This window comes from Salmo trutta, chromosome 14 (assembly GCF_901001165.1).
Source record: "Salmo trutta chromosome 14, fSalTru1.1, whole genome shotgun sequence".
NCBI lineage: Eukaryota > Metazoa > Chordata > Actinopteri > Salmoniformes > Salmonidae > Salmo > Salmo trutta.
Genome location: NC_042970.1, coordinates 59,940,837 through 59,960,037, shown reverse-complemented (window position 1 = coordinate 59,960,037; position 19,201 = coordinate 59,940,837). Strand labels below are relative to the sequence as shown.

The window sequence follows — 19,201 nt, the reverse complement described above, 5'->3', positions numbered from 1 at the left end:
ATTCAGAAAACATATCAGTTTGATTTGTGGGAACTGCTGGTAAGTGGGGACCTTACTTTTTTCACGTTTCAAAACACTGCATCCCATTTTATCACCTACTGTAGGTATGCAAGTGGATTGAGTGTTATCCTATCCAAGAGGCAATAATGTTCATGAAACAGCCTTAATTATACCTATATAATGTAATATAAGGCATATAGGGCCGGTTTCCCAGACACAGATTAGGCCTAGTCTTGAACTATGAAGCACTTTTAATAGCGAATGCGTTTTAGTTTAGAAATAGACTTAATCTGTTTACACATAAAACTCCCTGAAAAGTGACCTAATCCTGCAGCATTATATACTCAAGATAGAAAACCAGCTTCAATAGAATAAAAATGTGTTAAAACCATACATTTTGGCAGCTGATATGTACAGTCATTTGTAGTTTGACGGATGCCTCAAGACAAAGCTAACTCTGCAAGCATTTTTTCCCAGCAGTACCTTATATATTTATATGTCAATGTATGAATATGAAAACGCCCCATGAGTTTACAAAACCCATCAACATTTAACACGCCCCTAAACCTGCTACTCAGTTACCGCATAAAGGACAGAGACGTGTTATAGAAAATGAATTAGCATGCTAAAATCTCTACGTAAAGAATTATTTTCCACTTCTCAGCAGCAGTCATGGAAAACAAGATTTCTGAGAAACACATGACGCGTGCCACGAGAGGAAAAATAGCTCCGCTATTTATTACCCACAATGATTTATTCAGTTATCAGGGAAGGAAAGTGAGGGAAGATCCCTCTTCATTGCGGAGAGAACACTACAGTATGTAGCAGCTGGTAGGTCATTCACTGCACAAGCACTGGATGCTAAAGGCTTCATGCTAACAAATATGCTTTGTGGCAAATGGCTGACGGCTATGTGCTAACAAATATGCTTTGTGGCTTCTGGCTGGGGGCTAACGGCTATGTGCTAACAAATATGCTTTATGGCTAAGGGGCTGACAAAGTGGCAAGGTGAAGGTCATTTGGACTGGAGAGGCCCCTGACACTTCCTTCCCTGGAGATCTGGCTGCCTCAGGGTAGGAGAGAGGCATACACTGCTATTTGCCAGGGACTGGGGGAAGAGGGAGATGAAGAGAGAAGGGAGATGGAATGAGGAGGAGGGAGAGAGAGGGAGGGAAGCAGGGGTAAAGAACGAGAGACAGACATGGAAGCAGGGGGAGTTAAATAAAGCAAGATGGAGAGACAAACAGGGAGGGTGAGAGGTAGACAGAAAGAGGGAGAGGCAAATGGGAGAGAAAAAAGGATAACGCAGAGAGAGAAAGAGAGGGAGCCAGAGCCTCGCATTCATCACAAATCAATGAGCTGAAGCTGACTCAGCTGTACTGGCTAGAAGAAAAAAAATCAGAGAGCAAGAGAAGGGGAAAAGGAGAAGGGGAGCGGGGGATGGGGGGTAAAGGGGGGAGAGATGCCTCGGGGCATCGCCCACTGACGCATGCATGCAAATTAAATATTCATCTCACGCTGCTGCACTCACAGAGCTCCGAACACAGGGGGGAGGGGGGGGGGGGGGGGGGCGCTGCATGAGGACACAGAGTGGTAGAGGCAGAGATATGAGGGGGGGGGGGGGGGGGGGAGTGGCAGAGAGAAATAGAGATCAGATAGTGACTGAGTCAAAGAGATGAGAGTAGGAAAGCAGAGGGAAGGGAGAGCGGTGGCTAAGAGATGGGAGGCAAAAGGAGGGGAGAGAAATGGAAAGAGTGGATGGAAAGGGAGAGGAGCCGAAAGAGAAATGGAGTGGATGACAGAAATGTAGAAGGGGCAAGAGGGGAAAGGAGAGAAGATAGAAGTTACCTGAGAGAGTCTAGTGAAAAGGAGGGGAGAGGAGAGGAGGAAGAAAAGAGACATAAAGGGGAAGAAGAGTCCAGTGGAGAGGAGGATGAATGCATAAGCAATTGATGAGAGGGGAAAAAAGGAGAGGAGGTGAAAGTGCTAGAAGAGATTAAGAGAGATAAAAGCAGACAGGGAGAATTTGGGAGAGGAGGAAATGACGGGATGGAAGTGAAGAAGAAGAGGGAAGATCAAAGGGGAGAAGAAGAGGAGAGATTGAAAATGCAGTCAATAAGAGGGGATGGGAGAGGATGAATGGGACGCATTTGCTTGTGAGAATGTGTTTGTGAGAGAGTGAGGTAGAGAGAGAAAGACTGAAAAAAAGAGAGAGAAAAAAGAGCTTGAGTGGTGAGAGTGAGTGAAGGAAAAGGGAGAGAGAGTGAGGTAGAGAGAGAGAGTGAGTGAAGGAAAAGGGAGAGAGAGTGAGGTAGAGAGAGAGAGTGAGTGAAGGAAAAGGGAGAGAGAGTGAGGTAGAGAGAGAGAGTGAGTGAAGGAAAAGGGAGAGAGAGTGAGGTAGAGAGAGAGAGTGAGTGAAGGAAAAGGGAGAGAGGGTGAGGTAGAGAGAGAGTGAGTGAAGGAAAAGGGAGAGAGAGTGAGGTAGAGAGAGAGAGTGAGTGAAGGAAAAGGGAGAGAGAGTGAGGTAGAGAGAGAGAGAGAGAGAGAGTGAAGGAAAAGGGAGAGAGAGTGAGGTAGAGAGAGGGAGAGTGAGTGAAGGAAAAGGGAGAGAGGGTGAGGTAGAGAGAGAGAGAGTGAGTGAAGGAAAAGGGAGAGAGGGTGAGGTAGAGAGAGAGAGTGAGTGAAGGAAAAGGGAGAGAGGGTGAGGTAGAGAGAGAGAGTGAGTGAAGGAAAAGGGAGAGAGGGTGAGGTAGAGAGAGAGAGAGAGTGAGTGAGTGAAGGAAAAGGGAGAGAGAGTGAGGTAGAGAGAGAGAGTGCCGGTCGGAGAAAGGGGGAGGTTAGTCCTTCTTCGGCTTAGTTCCGGTCGCATATCCCCTAAGACTGTGATTAACATGTAAACTAGCTACAAAAGACAGGGATTACTGTGTAAGATGTGAATGACAAATGAACTGAACATTTCAACTCAATTTGAAAATGATGGAGAGGCTTTAAGACTATGATATTGTAAATAAAAAAAGTTTTCTAGGTCACTTTAAAAGGCTGATAAAAATGAACAAAGCCTGCAGGAAATCTCATACAAAAAAAATAAAATTGTCTGCTAAGTGGCATATCTTACAGTATATATTATATATTAGCCAAACCATGGACTGGGCACAAATATAACCAATATGATCCATCCATTTTTAAGATGTCACTTTGAAGGTGTCACTGTACTATCATTAACTAACACAACATAACCGATGTCATAAGCAGTCACTGGCTAATGCATTTTAACTGTCATCTGTTTGATCTTGTACATTACCGACAGGTTTTCCAGACCCAGATTAAACCTATTCCTGGATATCAAAGCACTTTCAATGGTGATTCTCCATTGAGCATATATTTTAGTCCGGTAATAGGTTAAATCTGGGTCCGGCAAACCGGCCCTAAGCTCTCAAAAAAAAGGCGATACCGCCAGGCATATTGGACAGCTACCCATGTAAACAAGGAAGAGTAGAACAAGGATTCAGATATTGTACAATGAATGAGCTAACTTTTGCATGAATTGTACTGCAATGCACCAAACCCAGGGTCTCAACGTAAACAAAACAGTACCAACGATGATAATATCGTCCAGTGATCCTCAAACTTCTGCATTGTGACCCACAACCTAGTCAAGGTTCTTGTTCATTATGGCACAGACCCAACGGAAAACTTTTAAAACGTTTTGTAGCACAAACTGAAAATGTGTGTTTGTTATTGGACAAATCCATGTAATCCTTCCCTGTTTCAGTCTGTTATCTTCTGTTTGCTGCCTGATGAGTACGACCCAGTCCTGAGCTAGGAGCTAAGAGGATCTTAAAGTTCAGACACACCGGTAGGATTGTCAAACTTTTGCCTGCCGACAGCATCGGCAGTCGATCTCTTTTGTGTTCACATCATTTAGCTAGCTAGTTAAGGACACTGCACTAACTCAGCAGCTAACACCGGCAGCTGTTTTATGGAAACTAGCTAATCCGTTGGGATTTAATTACAATGTCAGTACTAGCTACAGTGGTTAGCTAGCTTGGAGGAAGTAATTAGTGTGGTGTGCATTGCGTCTGTGCACTTAGCTAACGACCATCCCATAGCCTACATTGTATACGAAGTGTGACTGTCTCGTCCGTGGATGTACAAAGAAAATTCCCCAAAAAATTCTCATGCTCTCGGATTGGCTCAAAGTCAAGTTGTTCGCCACTGACGAGCGTTGCGATTAGTAGGTTCGTCGGCACGCAGCAGCTACCACTTTAGTTCTAGCAAGAGAAGGAACGGCCTCCCACTGTGATAAGTACCTATCGGCAGTCTTTCGGCAGTGAGATTCTCAGTGTTCCATGCTTTAGGGTGGGTCATGTGATGTCATTGATCCTGACCCACCATTTAGGAAACACTGGGCGCGTTCCAGGTCTTGCTCATTTCTGTCGCGCTGCACATCGCAGAAAATTGATATATCGTACTCCCATTTCATAATGAGTCTCAGAGTAGGATGCTAAGGAAGAATCACGTTTGCCTTTTAGATCATAAATACATGTACAGGGGGACATGATCCTAGATCTGCACTCCTACTCTGAGATGGTTTATAAATGATAGGCCCAGATGTTGGAATCTCAGACCTGCTAATCTGTGCAGCCTCACCATTGCAAAAAAGATGACCTGGAACTTACCCACGAGCTGGACATTATTCTAATAACATCGCAATAACGTTGAACTGGGCGGCAGGTAGCCTAGCGGTTAGAGCGTTGGGCCAGTAAAGGTTGCTGGTTCGAATCCCCAAGCCGACAAGGCTCTGTCGATGTGCCCTTGAGCAAGGCACTTAATGGATAAGAACGTCTGCTAAATGACTCAAATGTAAACTAACATTTCGTAGGACAAACCAAAGCAAAGGAACAAAAGAGGAGACTTACAGGGCGGACTTCTCCAGTGGTATTGGTGTACTGCCGCGCGAGGCCAAAGTCTAGCATGTAACACTTCCTCAAGGTCGAAGGCAGCCTTCCCATGGCGAAGTTTGACTGCAGAGAAAATACATGATTATTCAGTGCATTACAGATATGGTCGTGTGGCTCAGTCGGTAAGAGCGTGGGGCTACTGTAGCAACACCAAGGAACCACCACTGTGCCATTAGAGCTAGCCAGGAGGGGTGCTTGTTCTTAAGGGGGGGGGCATTGTTTGACGAAACATCGGCTATAGGACCATCTAAGAAGCCACGTATTGCCGTTGTGCCCTTGAGCAAAGCACTTAACCACTAACCTGCTCCAGGGGTGCTGTTCTGCTGCTCACCCAATGCTGCCTGTGTGTGTGTGTATGTGGTGTCTGGGATTGCGAATGAAACGAACCGATGGCAAAAAGACATTTCCGTTTTGATGGACAATACAGGTGCAGTCTTTTTTCCATGCGTCACAGCACAGCATGCCACAGCATTATGGAAGGTTATCAGGGCCAACTCTAAAATGCTATGGTTAAATGGTAAATTAGAATGCAAAAATTACACATATTTGCATTTAAGCATTGTATTTTAGAATTAGCACTGATAACCCGTCATAAAGCTGTGGCATGCTGTGCCATGACACGTGCAACAAAAACAAGTCTGCATCTGTATGATACGTACCGGTTTGATATCTCGATGCAGGAAGCCGACAGAGTGGATGGCCTCTATAGACTCCAGGATCTGTTTCCCCAGGCGGAGCGTGGTGCTCATGGTGAAAGTCCCCCGAGGCTGGCTCCTCCTCAGGTCCGCCAAATTGCGTCCCTGCTCCACCCCCCAAAACAAAACAACGCTCTGGGGTGAAGTTACCTCTAGGTACAGATCTAGGGTCAGCTTCCCTCCCCCAATCCTAACCTTAACCTTTGGTGGGGAAAATACAAATCTGACCCAAAATCAGCATTTAGGGGCAACTTCACCCTACTCCAGAAAACCAACCATATGTAAACAAACAGGTTTTGTGCGAAAGAACACATATAATTTCTTATCGGTACGGGACACCCAATCGCCTAGGTGCAATCATAGAATTCCATATAGAATCCTTATTCATTTCATATATGATGTCTGTGGGCCTAGTAACCTAGGCCTAGTAAAGACTTGTCATATCACTTAACATGCAATACCTATTAACATAGTGCTTGCGTTTCAAGTTTGCGGAAGCTAATTTTCACCATAAACATGCACCTTTATAATAAAGCATTCCATGGATCCTCGCATTTGCAGACTTACGTAAGATAGCCTACGATTCCTAATGTGATGATTCGATTGGACAGTCATAATTTAGGCTAATAATATAACTCAATCACTGTTCGCAGAAAAGACTGTTCAATGCAGCGCCTAGTGGCGCTGAGTAGGCCTAGGTTACAAATACAAGATTGTCATTTGAAATATTGCAATATGCTTGGCTGGGTCTCCCTGCTTTTCACTGACAGTCACAACCCAACAATCATCTATTTGCCGCGCGAGCTGCCCAAATTGCGGGTCCTTCCTACTGTAGACTACGCAACTGAAAACAATCCACAGCTTTCTTTAAAAGAAGCAAATGGTCCTCTGTGGCCAAATCATGCTTTCTGGTGTAGTAGCCTATTTTGAATGATTTCATTTATTTCTGTATAGTGGGGAGTAAGCTAATTAGGCTATATAATTTTGGCAATTTAATTACATTTACTTTAGGGAAAGATTCCCCGTAGCCTTATGGACACACCGCCTATCGCTTTTAATGCAGGCATAAACACAACCAGTCATGATGTTTTCCTCTGATTGTCAAACAATCACTTAACAAAGGCGCTGCTGTAGGCTACGTTCGTCCACTGACAAAATCATTTCAGGATCCAAACCCCACTGTGCATTGTGCACTCGCAATTTGATGAATGCAACGAGACATCAGTTACAAAACACCTACTGTACATGTATTGTAATAACATTCAGCGATTGTCATTAGGCCTACACTTGTAGCCTGAACTAATTTGTCCACTGTTGTCCGCGCGCGACTCTGTCTCGGCCACTCATCTCCGCCTTGGCAAAATATAAGTCGAACCACAACACAATTTGGAGTGTATACCACCCGGTTTCAAGTTCATTTTCATGCGGCTGACATGCAGTAATGTTAAATAATGGTGTAATAGTTTATAGTTTTTTGGCATTTTGTGTTAATTGTGATAGGCTCACGTCTCATTTTGCAGTGACGCAGTACCGGACCGTACCAGCTTACTTTCAAACCTGATTAAGGCATGCAATGTTTTAAACCATTTTGCAACGGAAAACAAAAATGAACGTTTCGTATTGGACCAGTTAGTCCAGGTAGTCAGTCCCTGTTTCAGTATGTTTCAGTATGTTTCAATATGTTTCAATATGTTTCAATATGTTTCAGTATGTTTCAATATGTTTCAGATTGTTTCAATATGTTTCAGATTGTTTCAATATGTTTCAGTATGTGTCAATATGTTTCAGTATGTGTCAGTATGTTTCAGTATGTTTCAGTATGTGTCAGTATGTGTCAGTATGTTTCAATATGTTTCAGTATGTTTCAGTATGTGTCAATATGTTTCAGTATGTTTTCTTCCATTTCATGCCTTATGAGTACGACCCTGAGTTTCAATTTAACTTAAATAAAATGTGATACTTCTTAAATGAATTCATTCGAACCTGGGCATTGGCTTGGCTAAGTCATCACAGCATATCAAGTCAGTTCTGTACAGCACATAGTTTTCTTTTTCATTCAAAGCTGATTGCAGCCTTGTCAATAAGTCATACAGTACCAAAAGTTTGGTCATGATGGATTTTTACACCCAAGTAACATAACAGCTTTATAGGCTGTGTCTCAATCGACAATGGATTGGGTTAAGACACAGCTATAGACTTTCCATAAGATACTTTCGTGTTATAGAAGGCTGACAATGCTATGTTGGATCATGTCACATATGACATTTGCATTATTGTCCTTCATCAGTATGTTCTTTGTCAGCCTCTAACCAGCCGCTGCTTACGAATCATTTATTCAGTTAATATGGCCTATTTGCAGACTTCACATTTCACAATACCTTATGCAGGCTTTATAAATTGCACTTCTTTTGAAAAACGTGTTTTTGTTGAATTGTGGTCAGATTCTCACAGAATGATATTTTGGGGATGGTGGTCAATCTTTAAAAAAAGCAAAGGTCAGCTTCTTACCTGAAGTTGCATGACCACGTAGTTGAATTTGTCATTTCTCCCACAGCCAATAAATTTGCACACATGGTTTTTACCTAAAAAAAAAAGGCGTATTTTAAGAATCGTAGTTCAAAGATGCAGATGTCAAAATATTCCATTTTACTTCAACTTGATGACTGGATTGGTTTTCATTGGTTACACCAGGGAGATGGGAGTGGTGACAGGACCTAGGTAAGATCCATTTTAAATTCCCATATCCATCAATGCAAATACAGCAGAACCACTCATGTTGACACTCAATGGCTGAAGAAAGGATAAAGCAATCTTTTCTTTCCAGGTTTTCTTCCGGCAACATCTGTCTCAGGACTGTTCTTTTCAGAACGTCATTCTTTCTCTTGGACATGGCCTTGTGTTAAATATTCTATAAAAGATCAAATATTGCCAGTCAAATAAAACTGGACAAATGAATGATCTGGCCAGTCCATGTTTCCTGGTCTTCCTTTTCTTCACAGTTAATCCCAATTAAGGATGATCAGTTGGGCATAAATCATTGTTATTCATCATGCATCATTAATCTTTTGATGTTAATGTGACTAACAGTTAGTACCGAACATTTAGGAATCTCAGACTTTAAAAAAAATTCTGAGGGAACTTCATTTGATCTCATTGTTTGGGTTGTTTTGATATTCCTTAAAAAGGTATAGTCTATAATATGACATCATCATACGCCAAAGGGTGTCGTCCTGCTTCCAGTCCTGCTTCCAACAACAACCGTATTTGCACCTCATGATATGGGAATGCTGGGAAGGGCCAACAGTAGCAGTCTAAGCTGATTTGAATTTGTTTGTTGTTTCGCCCCGCTACGTTTGATGATGTCACATTGCAGAGTGTTCCTTTAATATGTACATAAAAATACCAACATACACACAGACACACAGACACACAGACACACAGACACACACACACACACACACACACACACACACACACACACACACACACACACACACACACACACAAACATTAGCTTCTTCAAAGACATAGTACATGTTGCAAACCAATCATGCGTCGCTTTGGGCGACAGACACACACACTGTGACTGACGTGTGACAGCTTTCGAGGTTACTTTTTGTCCCCTCATATTGTGACGATGACTCGTAGCCAAAGTGAGTCACTTGTCACCCTGGCACATTGACGTGCATACACCAGGAGGAGAGAGTTGCTCTCATTCTATGTGCCACGTGATCACCATCACGTTTAACACGTTACTGCTGCCCCACCCAGCATGCAAAAACATGCTGTGAGTCACAACAGTTAATATACATAAAAACATATAGAGGGCCCGTTATGGCAGAATTAAAGGCACGGTCTAAGCCAAAAGATTTGTTCTAATTTGTTCACTGTTTTGGATATACTGCCGGGACCATGCAATCAAGCATCAATAAAGTACTGTTAGGATGCATGTTTGGCTTTAAGGGCACAATTGTAAGATATCTGATTGTTGGGACCTCTACTTCCTACCGATGTGCGTATTAACCAAAAACAAGCAGCACTATATTGCTTATTTTCCAGGCACATTTTGAAGGGCCTTTTTTTTATCATGAGTGGAGTATTTTTCACTACAGCTACTACTACATAATGGCCTTGTAGACATTTTACCTACACTGAACTTCAAGGAGATCAAAGGCCCCTTAATCAATAACAACATGAGTAATGATGTGGAGTGGTTTACTTGGTTACCTACTGATTCATTAGGCCTAAGCTATTCTTAGCCACTCTTCCGTGAAGCTACTATGGGTGTGGTACGCGAGAGAGACATCTGTTCCCACATTTGCTTGAACCTCGAGCAAAAGATTCAAGGGCCATAATGCAAGCAGCACACAAATTCAAAAAGCGAAACAGATATGCTTAAATAGTGCATCGGTGACCCACTAAATAAGGACAGGAAGTGAAGGGTCCATTAAACTAGCTTAATGCAGGGCAGACAGAGCCATTGTAGCTCTCCCCTAGCCACTTGGACAAAAGCTCTATTCAAAGTCCACAGCCACCTAGTCACAATAGTCTGGCAGCCCATTATTACATATTTACTAAACTAATCTAATTGGCTTTTTATGGAGTTGCCGACGTCTGTCACAGTAGACTGCATGGCTCTGCGGCTTTTAACGCTGTAGGACGCTTAAGGGTGGTCATGACAATGTGAGAGGAAATTCGGCGTCCTTTTGTGTCACTCTCTGACAGGATGTCTCAAAGGACATCCAAAGCAGTAACACCTTGCCTGGTTCTACTGTCCTGAAACCTACGTTGTGCTGTCATGAGGAGAGATGGTTACGCTTTTAACTAGACTGTCATGAGTATGACATAGCAGATTTTATAACCAATCATAAGTGCAGTCTTACGCAGTATTGATGTAACACCTATTTATCTTACACAGGAAAGACAAATGTTCTTACTTGACTATGTACTGTAGCTGACTGAAGCGTTATTTGTCTGTCATGACTACAACACAAAGTATGTTGTCACATGGTGTCAGAGGTGGGATCTGGGTTCAAGTCAAGTGACATCGACAAAGAATGCCATACTGTGAGAATGACAAGTCAATGAAGAACGGCTGAGCAGCACAGACACCTTCATACTCATTCACTAAGCAGAATGGTAAACACAAAATGGCTGCCGCAGTGGCACTGCCAGGCTCATTGTTATAAAAACTCGCAGAAAGGCCCAAAATGGCCGCCGCAGTGGGCCCTTACCCTGCAGTTTCTTCAGGACTGCCACCTCCATCTTCAGGACCTGTTTGGGCTGCTGGGCCGACTCCACCTTCAACGCCACGTTCTCCCGCGTCAATAGGTCCAGCGCTTCGTAGATCTCCCCAAAACCTCCTCCTCCGATTTTCTTCAGCTAGAAAGGTGTCAAGGATAAAAAGTGTATTAAATAACATTCTTCTTGCGCTGTTCGAATGCTGGCTTTAAATCAATGAAATAAATGTACTGTACTAATCAAATTGAAGTTCAACTTGACAAACCCTTTTGCATGAAGAACACCAGTTTTGATGGAAGAGTAGGTTAGCCTGATCCTAGAACTGTTTGTGCTGTCTTGCCAACTCCTATGGTCATTGTCATTGTTTGGCATGACAACAACCAAAATATGTTGGCAAGACAGCACAAACTGATCTGGGACCAGGAGATAGAGAGGTGTGTCTTATTGGTCGAACAGTAATCGAGTAAATTCATTTTTGCTGAGAGATTAGATAGTTGCCCTCCTTCGTCCCATCCCTCCTTCTCCAGCCCCACTTCCTCAACTCCTCTATTGCCTTTTTATTTCTTTCACCAAGTACTTAAGTGATATGAACAACCCTATTATAATTTATGGCTTGATCATGACAGCCAAGTGCCGAAGACAAATATTTACCAGCCATCTGCAAACACCCTCTACTTTCTTCCTCAGCTCTTTGGCTGACAGGGTCGTCCAAGTGATCACCATCAGAAGCACAGTAACTTTGGCTGTTGCGCTATCACTTTGTTAATTCAGTGGGACAAATGTGTTGAACTGCGTATAGGATATCATTAAAGGGCCAGAAGTAACCCCCCAAAAGTTTGTCAGATACCATTAAAGGGACATTTCACCGCAAAATAAGTGTGTCCAATGATTTAACACCCCAAAAGCAGTATTGAGTCAATTTGACATTCTGTTCTGTAGCTCCTGAAGTAGAGTTTAATTCATTGGACAATCTTGTGGTCCCAAATGAATAGGAACGACAGGGAATAGATACTGCTGTGTATTAGTTAGTTACAATCTTTCCCATTCAGGCTGGATGGAGGCCTGCAGAATTCTGTAATTTGCTTGCTTTAAAGGTATGAAAAAACCTGACAAACTGATTTTGGATTTATCTGCTCAACTTCAACTTTCGAGTACACAATCCCTTTAATTCTGGTGAGACACGGAGAACCTTGGTGATGGGGAGTCAGATCTGTGTGTGTGAAGGTAACCTTGTACTTAGCCCCTTAGGGAAACACTGATATAGAGCGACTATACACCAAGACAAAACCACGACTAGATCTACTATGCAGCGTACTCACCACTTTCCATCGGTCCTTGACCATGCAGTTAGGGGGCAGTATGTCCGCCGTCTCCCCAGCCCCATTCATGTTGGCGTGGTCCTGGAGGGCTGGCACTAGGCACTGCATCTGCCAGCCCGACAGAACGCGAGCAGCTCCCAACTTAAATGAGCCATTTATCTGGAAAAGGATATTCAATAGGACATAAGTCAGTCTTATTCCCTGTCTTTTAACACAATACCCAAGAGCAGGCATCACACAGCGCACTCAAAGCAAAAGGCATACGTCAGGGTTGTCTTACAAAGCCATTCGTTTTGTTAGCTCGGGCCAAAGTGGAGGAGAAAACAAAATGGTATTTGCAGTTGTCCGTGCAAATACCCTGGTCAAACAGAAAGCTTGCTGGTATTGACGGTTGTAGTTGGACATCTAGATTGTCTTGAAAGAATAAGGGGGACAGACAGTACATACTCTGCATTTCTTACCTCAAGTGAACAATGGAAAATAAGGCCTTAGGTATATTGTATGTTGGAGGTACATCAACTACAGCGACTATATCTGTCCATGGATACGAAATGTCCTTCATATCTGAATAACATCAGGCCCAGTAAGGAGATGCACTTTCCTTAGGGTGTGGCCAAATCAAATTTCAAATGACTTTTGGCACTTGAAGCACAGTACATCACACTCTGCTTGAGCGCTGAGTTAAGAGTTTTGAACAAAAGCTTGATTATGTAACAATATATGCCAATAGTATACCTATAATATATGTAATTTGTATGTGATACATGGTTTTAGTGACCTACTATAAAGTGGGATCATAACCATTCTCAGTCTTGAACACTGCTGTACAACAACAAATTGATAATATATCTATGAAATGAATAGTAATGGAAATATTATTTGGCCTCAAATTTTCTGGTTGTAAACTCATTTTTGGGGGGTTAAGAAGACGTCATATACCTAGTTTACGACCAACTGGTCTCTGTTACAATCAGGTAAAGACGTCCTCTTCGTGACGAGATCAAGGCGTCACCAGATAACAACCAGATTTGGTTGCTAAAAAGACTTCTGCAAAACTTCCTTATACAACCTGACCATGACGTCATTGTAACCAATTTTGCCTGATGAGATAGACACTTCTTAAATTTGACTTTATAAAACAAAATCTGTTTTTACATTGTAATATCTGGTCAGTCGCTGTTAGCCCTCTAAACTATTACAGACAGAATACGTATTGGGTTCGAACCGATATCAATCCAATTGTATTTTCTAGATGCTTATGATTATTCTGGGTAAACAACATCTGGATAAGAGTGATGAATGTAAGTAGGTTAGTACCAAAACCATGCTATTCTGCATGCAGGGCCATGGACCATTTAGTTATGCATGCACAGCTCAGCTCCACTTGGGGGGGGGGGGGGTACTTAGTCATGCCTAGGCTGAGGCCAGTAGAGAGACTGTGTGCATTATCTAGCAGATTAGTCAGCTGTGAAAAAGAGTGACAAAATGCACTAGGAACACATACAATAGGTTTAGACAGAGCGTGTGAGCCCACGAGGGTGGTATTGCCAGTGCTTATGGCTTTAAAGCAAGGTTTGTCAATGCACCTGGGTCGGTTGCCAACATTTGCATTGCTACGGCGGGAAGTTTGTGAATGGATGCTGTGTCGCTGAACATCAACGTGCCAATAACTGGTGGTTATTTCAAGCACTCCCATAGCACAGCAAGAATACAGGCCAGTAACACTGCAAATGTAGCAACACCTGGGTCATGTTCAGTAGGCAAATGTTGTGGAACCTTGCAGATAGAAATGTCATGAATAGAGCTTACGCGACTCCTTATTCTACATGTCAGAGGTGCATGTTCGTTCTACGTAACATTTTATATCTGAATGTCCCATAAACATTGCACCCTGCTAAAAGCGGCCCTAGTGCTCTCCTCAGACTTGCTCTAAAACCCACAAGAGCAGGCAATATTGTAAGGAGTTCAAGTGAAGGTAGGACCAGGCAGAAGTACTGAATTGAACCAGCAAGCATTCAGAGTTCTAGAACGGGGCGGAAAGGTGTTCAGGGAGCATTTCCTCACTTAGCGTCCTCTACACAACCTCCATATTAACTTCCACACACTACAGCCATGGAATTGGAATTCATATTTTACTTTAACCTTAAATCATTAAAGGGATAGTTCACCCAATTTACAAATCATATTGGTGTCCTTGTCCAGAGACTACTTTAAAGGGTAAGGAAATGAATGTCATTTTGTCATTTGAGTGAACTATGCCTTTAAGCTTATTTTATACTTTCATAAGTATGACTGACTAATAATTGATCAATCAAGATAATTTGCTGATCAGCAGTTATAGTGACTGCTCATCATGATGCCACCCTATAAGATCATATAAAGTAGGCTTCAGGTTGTGTGGTTTAAGATAATATATAATGCTCTGTCTAACTATTATAATATTATGGCCATCTTGTCAGGTGTTATGACAGATTCTGCTTATGTAGGGAAACACTGCAAGCCTGTTCCCCCCTTTGGGTGTAGTCCAATAATAATCTTGAAAAAGGAAAATCGTATAAGCATCATCATAGTCTCATTTTCACTGGGCTGTGATAGCAAAACATAAGGGCAGTGCATCAGTGAGAATAGTGAGAGACTTGATAGACTCCTATCAATTATAACACACAACTAAATGTGTATTTGCTGTCCTACACTATCAATAGTGTGAGGGGATCTACTTTGCGAAAAGCCAAGGGTTTGCTTTCAAGTTTCCCAGAACTATGAAGCGAAATCATGAAATTTCCTTGAAATCCGCGAAGGAAGCCGCGGCAGCCATTTTGTGTTCAAACTGGTGGGTAAAAGTGCAGCCACATTTCCAAGGGAACTTTGAAGAACACATTAACCTCTCACCATATTTACAACCTCTTCAAAAACCTTACGTCTGAGAAAAAAATCCTGACCTTGGCCAATTTAGTCGATGCCAAAACCCTCCTTTGTTAGCCTACAAGCCAAAACAAAATACAAATACAAAGAGGTTTGTTACGACTGCCTCCACAACCAAAGCAATGATGTTTAGAGATGTTTATATATGAAAATAATATTTATGAGAATGCCAGTTGTAATTTGAATGAGTAGACAATGATGACAAATAATACTATGACAGACAACAATACACACAAACAATACAATGCAATAATTTAGCATAACATCCATATAAGACGATGATTAGAACTACGAGACATACTGTATATAGCAATGGACAGTTGAAAATTAAAAGAAAAACATTTAAAAAAAATATTACAATCTATTAATTACTTCACAGGTGCCAGATCTATATTTGGCAGTATAAATGTTGTAAATAGGTCCTGATCCAAGCCACGGTTGAACCTGTATTATTACATGTAACACTGGCAAGTAAAAAGTTGGAACAATTACACAAATCTGATATCTCATCCTAAAGTCATTTATAATAGCCTAACAATTAGACAAATGTTTAGCCTTACTCTTAAACACAAACCGTAATAGTATTATGTTCCTATTGAGTTTAATTGATACTTCTTGATGGGTTATAAGCAAATGAACACTACACTGGGTGTGTGCTATAACTCTGTAGACCTATCTGCTACTAAGGCAACTGACTGTTCAACATTCACAAATAACAGGCAAAGAGAGAGTTTGAGTTAGTCAATAACCAATACCAACAAAGGGCCAGGTTAAGTAGTGTACATGCAGTATATATTTTTTTTAACCTAACTGACGGTTTAAATATGGTTACATAAATAGCTATAGCCCTATCACACAATAAATAAACCTAACTTTTTGTTCAATTTCTGGACAACATTTCTGTCAATTTTGGGCACCCCTTATGGCTCAAGAACAGCCCCAGAGACAAAAGTCATATATAGCCTCTTTAATAAAGCACCCAGCAAGTTCCATTCATGCCCGTTAGGCCTTGGCCTACTGATATCCACATTAGGTGAAAGTTATTAGCCAAACGGAGATGTCATGAAGAATATTACCTGGCGCAGAGACGGCACGTCTCCGTCTTTTTGGAATCTTCATTTGGGATTTTAAGGTGGGAGAAGACTTCCTCTGACAAACAGTACTGCTACAGCTATACACTCAATAATAGCATCATTTCCCCATGTATGACAAAATCCATTGCGAGAACTTTTCAAAGGTCCATATAAACATCTACTCCGATATCCGACGCTAAAATGAACCGTACTCCTATGCATTTAGCAGGCAATTATCCCAAGCGAAACCTCCAATAAATTCAATCAAGCATTTGATTTTCTTCAATTGTGTATTGGCCTAACACTACAAAAAAATATTTGCATTTTTCTAAACTAGAATAATATCCTATTTCTTCGACACAAATGTGTCAGGCAAGCGGATTCCTATGATTACAAACTGCAGTGTACAGGTGTAGGCTTTGCATGAATGCACAATTCAAATACATTGTCGACGACTAAAATCCAGGTAAGCAAGTGGGTCCAATTCCGAAAAACTAGTCCGATACAATGCTTTGTCTTAATACTTGATGTCTCGGTTTAAAATACGGTTATATGCTCTCCAACGCCACGGCTCTCGGTCCATCCCACTCCACAGTTTTTGTCCGCACTGCAGCGTAGACTCATGCTTGACAAGAGACCCACCTATTACTACCGCCTTTATGGCGACAGGGGGCGCACGACACCCCATAAAGATTATGCAAGAACTCACAAAGCTTGTCCCACCTTACAAATATTCTACCCCAATAACAGTCCGTTTCTTCTCCTCCCGTGTAATGGACAGAGAGTTGGCAGTTGGACGTCAGCCGTTCTAATTTTACAATAATATTGCATCTTTTAATGGAATTGTTTGATAAAGGTAGACCTACCATTAGGAAAAATAATACCGAATGCAATTTAGCATAAATGAGAGCAAAAACACGGGACTACAATTCCCAACGTGAACCAATCACTGGAAAAGGCCAGCCCTGGACCTTATATCATACTAAAATACGCACAATAATAGATATAGGTCTATAATAGCCGATTGGCATTAATGGATTGGGAGGATCAAAATGTATTGCTATATTTTAAATACATTCCACGGCCATTAGTACATTCTACTGCAATTCAAATCCAAATTCCACATTCATATTCATTAAGACAACTATAATTCCTTAATTCAGCCACCTGGGCCTTCCGTGTACAAACATACAGCGATATTTACATAACCCTTCAAAACTGGGCAATGGAAATAGCAATAGGATAGTAAAGCGTTTCTTCTTACCTAATTCTCTTCAGCCGTGATGACATGAAAACCTCGAAGACTTTGAAGAGGCGCATTGTTTCGCCTCAACGGTCAAAACCATTTCAGGACGTTCGCCCCACGTACCACCATTTCTACGGCAGCATCCTCCCTGCTTACATTCGCGTCCCCAGCATCAGCATCATTTAGCAACCACAACGCTCGTCCTCTGTGCTTTCCTCAGAGCGTTGTGTATAGGCTACACAGCACATACCGCCACCTACTGGAGCGGAGAAGAACATTTGAGACCTGGACGCACAATTAGGCTTATAATTATGTTTTGAAAAAATGTACATGGTGACTTAAAAGTTAGGGAGGATGACGGATGAAAATGATTTTGAACAAAACGTTTAAGGGGGATTGTTTTTATTTGTGTATTTCTATAAATAGCCCTATCTATATAATTTGGGGAGTTCTCAAAGTAATTTTGAGGAGGACCTTTCTCCCACAGATATTTCAGTATAGGCTTGACTTGAGTATAGAGCAGCCTAAAATAGTATTACAGTAGTATTAGCAAGTGGCAGGGCTGTCCAAGGTACCGCTCAACCAACCTGCACATAGGCTGTGCTGCTGCAGAGCCTTTTGTAGGCTGCACACTCTTGCTTTCAGTGCTTGTGAGTGCAGTTTATGTCAAGTAAATGGAAAAGGAAAACTGTTCAGGGCTTCAGGTTCTCACTATTTGGAGACTTAATGTTAATGTGCAAAGTGCAAGAATGGAGGAGTGTGTGTACCTGACAATTCAATAGGCTTTATTAGTATGGAAAGATCGAGCACTTACATTGTCAAAGCAAACATACAGGAAAATATCAAGATGATCCAATAATAATAATAATAATAATAAATACCTGTCTTCAACAAAGGCCCTCTTCATCTCAGTGATTTAACGGGGTGTCATCATGAAATGCTGCAAAGTGTTTTTTTAGCTTAGTTTGAAGAGGGGCTATCATTGAGATGGTTGGGATCTCCTTTTCACACGTGATGGTAGTTGCAACTTTGAGAGGTGCTGACTTGGTATAGGCTCTGAGATTAAATAGGCAAACATGTCACGCTCCTATAGCACAGCAATACGGCAACCTGCCCATATTATCAAATATTTGACTCAAGCTACCGGTCTATTTACTGTGTTAGCAGAATGTTTTAATATTTTTGCAGTAACTTATGCTGTATCTGGGAAAGGACTGTGTCAGTTTCTGAAGAGTAAACACTGGCAAATTCTTGTAGACCTGTCAGCAGAACGTTTGAATTCAACAGTGTTTTGCATTAAACTTTTCTCCCAACCTAAATATAATGGACTGTCCACGAATTCTGAAACATTGTCTTGGGCAGGCTACAAAAAAAAAGAAATGACAGTACTTACAGTAGCATATAAAGGAGTACTTCAATGTAAAAGATCAACTGTTCAACTGTTAAATTCAACTGTATATTATAAACTGCACTGCCTATGCAATTGCAACTTGAAATACACTATTTACTGGGTTACTAGGTACAATTCATTGAGATATGGACATACACTGAACAAAAATATAAATGCAACATGGAACAATTTCAAAGATTTTACTGAGTTACAGTTCATATAAAGAAATCAGGCAATTTAAATGAATTCATTAGGCCCTAATCTATTGGTCTGTTGGTTACAGATACCTTAAAAAAGGTGGTGTGGATCAGAAAACCAGTCAGTATCTGATGTGGCCACCTTTTGCCTCATGCA

At 41.7% G+C, this 19,201-nt stretch overlaps 1 protein-coding gene across 4 annotated transcripts in view; it reads right to left on the bottom strand.

Moving 5' to 3' along the window:
• ttbk1a (tau tubulin kinase 1a) overlaps nt 1-17,677 on the bottom strand; it is a 49,458-nt gene extending 31,781 nt beyond the window's left edge. Inside the window, exons 1-6 of one of the 4 annotated variants that reach the window (XM_029776601.1) lie at nt 17,476-17,677; nt 12,217-12,375; nt 10,891-11,038; nt 8,165-8,238; nt 5,621-5,773; nt 4,920-5,024 (exon numbers count right to left, since the gene is read on the bottom strand). In XM_029776601.1, the coding sequence (XP_029632461.1) occupies nt 4,920-5,024; nt 5,621-5,773; nt 8,165-8,238; nt 10,891-11,038; nt 12,217-12,324 (588 nt within the window). In that variant the 5' untranslated portion in view covers nt 12,325-12,375; nt 17,476-17,677. Of the gene's footprint in view, nt 1-4,919; nt 5,025-5,620; nt 5,774-8,164; nt 8,239-10,890; nt 11,039-12,216; nt 12,376-16,214; nt 16,824-17,475 lie in introns of those variants that run through there. The other 3 variants (XM_029776603.1, XM_029776604.1, XM_029776602.1) reach the window with 3 other exon arrangements.
• Nucleotides 17,678-19,201: the final 1,524 nt, after the last annotated feature.